At 34.7% G+C, this 5,472-nt stretch overlaps 1 protein-coding gene across 5 annotated transcripts in view; it reads left to right on the forward strand.

Annotated features, from left to right (window-relative positions):
- The window catches only part of LOC118739704, a 26,507-nt gene extending 22,251 nt beyond the window's left edge, over window positions 1-4,256 (forward strand). For all 5 annotated transcript variants that reach the window (XM_036471208.1, XM_036471204.1, XM_036471207.1 and 2 more), the window contains exons 5-9: window positions 1-39; window positions 110-274; window positions 330-430; window positions 1,667-1,832; window positions 3,897-4,256. In XM_036471208.1, coding sequence (XP_036327101.1) covers window positions 1-39; window positions 110-274; window positions 330-430; window positions 1,667-1,832; window positions 3,897-4,180 — 755 coding nt within the window. In that variant the 3' untranslated portion in view covers window positions 4,181-4,256. The remainder of the gene's footprint in view (window positions 40-109; window positions 275-329; window positions 431-1,666; window positions 1,833-3,896) is intronic.
- The last annotated feature ends 1,216 nt before the right edge of the window (window positions 4,257-5,472 follow it).

Genomic DNA, 5,472 nt, shown 5'->3' on the forward strand with positions numbered 1-5,472 from the left:
AAAAATGTGGCAACGATGTTTCGAAATTTCGACTTTCCAGTAAGTATTTGCAGTATAAGTCCTATTGGAGAAGGAATGCAAAATCACACTCTATTCTGTTTCTCTTCAGCTGCCGCCAATGTAAGTGGGTTATTAGCCATAATGAGCTCGGCGACTTTAGGAATCTTCTGCATTTTATCAATAATACAAATAGCGATGATATCTTCTCGAGAAAAAGTTGTAATGCGATACACAACATTGGTGATATTTAAGATGATCTTGGCGCTGATTTCATGTAAGTGGATAACCCTACTTTTAGAGAATATGTATTTCAGAAATTTTGTTTACAGGTTTGTTGGCGACAATCGCAACAATAATGTTCGCCCTGCAAATCGATGAGTCGGAAAAATATGGATTTAGAATATCTCGTGGTATATCATTTTATTTGCAGGTAAGTACGCCGTGCGTGTAGATGTGGCCTCTACAATTCGAAGGAGGTGTAAGGCAAACATTTAGGCTGCGTTTGGGTGAATTCCAAAACGTCAAAATACAAAGCATCAGTCTCTTTTATTTCTAGACCTCAGTAGATTTTAATGCCAAATGTGCGAAACGACAACTAGATGCTAGTTTTCTACCAGGTTGCGCAAGTTAGGCTTTTTCTTCTAGTGTGGCTTAGAAATAAAAGAGACTGATGCTTTGTATTTTGACGTTTTGGAACGCACCCTTTCTTTATACATTCCGGATAATCCCATTTCACAGCCGCAATAAACAGAATGCGTTTGAAATATACGTCAACATATCATCAGGAACGTTCTAAAGAATAAATAAACAAAAAAGTTTATTCCAAACGTTCAGAATGAATAAAGAAATGCACCCTTAAAAAATGTACGGAGGCTAATTTTTTTTTTGTATTTACATATAAATATTGTATATATGTATGTAGTACATATCGCCCATTTCCTTCAATAGTTTCATAATTCAAAAAATACAAAAATTGAGTTAAGTATGCAGAAATTACCGCTACCTCAATTCCATTGCGGGTGTATTCGAGCTGCAATTAATGCGGCAGTGTGGTTCTGCCAATATCAAGCGTTCGAGGAACGAAATTTTGACGAATCAGTTGCTCATCACTGGAAAATCAAAAGCAACATAAACATTTTTACGGCGCAATTTCTGTAGTACTGCAGAAAAATTTCAGTATTGAGCAACAAGAAAGCAACAAGGCTGCAATATTGAGGTAATTATTACCTAGCTCGAACACACCCTGTATCTCCCTAGAACAAAATACGTATACATTTTTACTATGGGAGTATACGTATGTATGCAAATTCAAAACCTTAAAGCCGCTTACTTCGAGTGTTGCTTTTTTGAGTTATGACACTATTAAAGTAAATGAGTATGTATAAAAAAAATTTTTGGCAGTCTCACAAAGCCACGAAGATTTAACAAATCATTATTTAACAACCCGCCCAAAGAACTTAAAATCTGGGTCAAAAGTATCAAACTTAAAGTGTGTTTGCAACAATTCATTAAAACATTTCCGATTCTCATACTTTCTATAACTGAGCGAGCTCAAGTTTTAAGGCCTTTATACATACTGCATTGGGTTTTAATTTTAAATTAACTTTCGTTTGTAAAAAGGCAATTACATCTCTGCTGAAATAAAAAAACAAAACGTATTTTTCAGATTGTGGTTATAGTTTTAACGATTGGACTTTTTCTTGTTGCACTCTACGATGTTCTTTTTTCACGTCGCCCAGGCGGAGACCCCACTATGATTGTGGATGCAACATCACCGGCCAGCGCAACGACATATAACAATCCTGGCTACAAAGAACCACGCTCAAGAAATGGTAGACTTTTTGGAATTAAATTTGAATATATGTATGTATGTACATTAAGCAGGGACATCAAAGTCGATTTTGAGGCTAGAGACAATGACAAGGGAAGAAATTTATTTTCATGATTTCAGAAATGAAACACTTTCGACCCAAATCAGGGTGACGCAATTCCTGGTTTGAAAACTGCTAATCGTCATTTTGCCGAAGTGAAAATAAAATTTGTGAAAAAATAGGTTACAACTGCAGATTGATATTTATTTATTTTTTTCGCTTTGTCTATGAATTTGCAATTCTTACAGACTAAGCAGCATAGGTAAAGTTAAAAGTAATATTATTACAATACATAATAGCAGGTGTTAAAGGGCACGATCTTTACTCAATAATGATTTTACGTGGGAATTAAAACCAGGTTTAGTGGCTGAGAGGTCAAGGTCTCAACAAGCAAAGAGCTTATTCAATTCAACGAGAGTTCTATTAACCGGGGCATAAAATATATATACAGTCTTACTGATGACAACATAAAATACCATCAAATTGTCGTAACATTCTGCAAGGAACGCTGAAATTATTTTTACCTAATAGTATTGGATAATCGACAGTACCGAAGATTATGTCAAACAGAAAAGAGGTTGGTAGGAGAATTCGTCTGTTGTGCGTCTGACAGCGAGAGCTATACGCAGCAGTGTTGCCGCGAATAATTTTTAGTGGTAGCCAAATTCCTCTAAAAAAGGGGCTAAAAAAGAGCTAAAAAAGTCGTTGTGGCTAAAAATGGAAGCTAAAATTTTTTACTTGCATATACATATATAAGTATACACGCAAACATTTTCAATAAATAGTGGTATAGAAAAACAATGAACTCTGGAAAAAGCTAATATTTTATCCACCCAAAAACATTTTTGTATAAAAGGGGAAACATATACCAGCTTGCTGGCTCCATCAAGTGATTGTACCCAAGACCGATAGAATTCAAGATTGATGTGAAATTCGGGAGAGTAACGTGAATATGACGTCATCGCAGATTTTCCGGTCAAGAGAGCTGAGAGAGATTTTTTTTTAAACTTACTAGCATGCTGGTAAAATATTTATTTCTTTACAAATGAGGTCGAGGAAAGATCGAAATGAATAGAGCCGAAATTTCATAATCTTTCTACCATTTTGTTAAACATTGTTTTTGTTTTTTTATTCACAACTGAACTTAATCTTAATCGTGAACTTAATCTTTCCACAAACACGGCTTTGACTCATATAGTGAAAGAAATTTCCGCCAAAATACTTTTTACTTAGAAAATTGAGCTAATTTCACCACTCACGACACCAGCATGCTGGTACAATCATAAATATTTCAAATACTTAGTTTTTGAAGTCGCACCAGCAGCTGGTACATACACCACAAGAACATATACGGTTGTTGTTGTTGTTGTAGCAGCATACAAATTCCCCAAAGACTTTTTGGGGAGTGTTGCTGTAGTGACAGTCCTTGGCCAGATATAAATCTGGGTCGTTCCGGTTACGTAGACCCGACTGTCGTGGGAACATACACGGTCAATCGACTTGATGGGCCATTTAACAAATTTAGCATATTAAGGGCCGTAAACGTATCTATTTTAAACTATAGATAAATCGTTAATAGATAAGCTAACAGCCCTAACAATTTTACAGTAAAAACCAAACAGCCAAAGTTAATGATGACTTAACAGCACACAAATTTGCGACGTCCGCGTCTGTGATATGATCATCATCTAAATCGATAATATGGAATGAGCGGCCTGAAGCGCTCTCACTAATTTATTTGCGGACACATTCTATACACTAAGAATTTTCAGACCATTCTGATGTTAAACACAATAGGAACTGAAAGGATTCAAATTTTAGTATCTAATTGATGAAAGGACTATTTCTAGCAGAGGTTGTGGTACTTCAATAATGCGAAAAGTGATTCACAAGTTTACTGAAGTCATGTAGACCAATTTCTCCCCTAGCTATTGTCTTTAGCTTAGAAATCGGATTGGGTCACTCTGCTTAACGTACACTGTATCTGGCAAGCTAAAATAACTTGCATGTTTATTTATATTTTAGGAGTTTCTGTCACTGATGCATCTGGAAAGCCTTATAGCAGTATACGTAACGGAGGTAGTGTGGCATCCATGTCTACTACTATGACCAGCGTTTCAAACGGCTCGACAATGGAATCAGTAACACGTTCACCACTCCGTTCCAGCTTGAAGAAACCGCGTCCTCCTCGAGATCCTGCGTTGGGTATCCAAAATCCGGGCTTCTCAGGATCTGGTAGTTCACCGCCTATGCATCGCAGTAATAGTGTAAAAAAGGTTCGAATACAAACGCACAGTACAGAGGTGTGAGAACCGTTTAACAAATATAATTTAAGGTAAATGTTTTCTTGCTGTCAAATATTGAGGACTCTAGGGCAAAAAAAAACCATTGGGTTATAATTGAACAATGCACACATGCGAAAAGACTGCGTATAAAAAATGCTTAGGTGTTTAAACTACATAGACATAAAAAATAGTTTCAAACCAATCAAAAACGTTATATGTACATAATTATAAAAAAAAATTATTCAAAGTATATCCAATGGTTGAAAAAAAAAAGTTGATAGCTGTAGTATTTGGTCTTCCATATGGAAATAAAATGGCAAGTTTTTCTTTAACAACGTTATAGCAGTGCAAAACAATACTTACAAAGATATACTGTCTTATTGCGCTCTAATCTTGGATGGATTTTTTTTTATAAATTTGGAAATTAGTGCAGGATTTTCAATAATATAGACATATCAAAGCCTCGGACATTGTTGGTCATTCTTAACTACCATAAGGGTATCGATCGATGCAAAAACTTATCGTTATTTTTCTTTGCATTGTATACATACATACATATATATTTAGTTTGGCTTTTATTAGCAAATGATAACAAGAAATTGCACATTTTCATATACAATCGAGCCAGGAAAACTGAATGTTATTATTCTACTTATTAAGAAATAAAATCCACTGAGGCTTTTATTAATAGGCTCACGAAGTCACCGAAACTGAAATAATCACGATGAAAATGCACATTAATTTTTTTTTGTAAACAGAGACTTCATTAAAGAATTCCTTTGGTGCATCGGCGAACTGATAAATTTATTATGACATAAAAAATTACTTGACTTCAAAAATTATAGATATACGATGTATTATATGCACTGAAACTGTTCCGTCCATATGTGCTTTTTTTAGCAGCGATAGCATAAACTAAGTTATTAGTAGAAGAAACTTTTATCTTTACTTCTCAATATAGTTGTATGGTATGATATACATGCATACGTACATACATACATATGTATGTATGCCCATAAACGTAAATGTCAGGGACCGTAAATAGCCGTTATTTTTTTCGAACAGTTATACTTGGGCAGATATTTTTTAAGTTCGAAATAAAAGTCTTTCCGGATAGTAAACGAACCGCTTATCCAAATTAAACAAATTTGGTACCAATAAATAGCTTAAATAGCTTTTGAATAGAATTAACGATACAAAAGAAATACATATACCTGATCCAAGGTTTGTTCCATGATAATTAAAAGACTGGCTTTCTTCGTTTAAATATTTCAGTTTTAAAGCTATTTTAGTCCTCTTTCAGTTGATACCAAACT

Source organism: Rhagoletis pomonella, unplaced genomic scaffold, assembly GCF_013731165.1.
Source record: "Rhagoletis pomonella isolate Grant_MI unplaced genomic scaffold, Rhpom_1.0 Rhpom_scaffold_00005, whole genome shotgun sequence".
NCBI lineage: Eukaryota > Metazoa > Arthropoda > Insecta > Diptera > Tephritidae > Rhagoletis > Rhagoletis pomonella.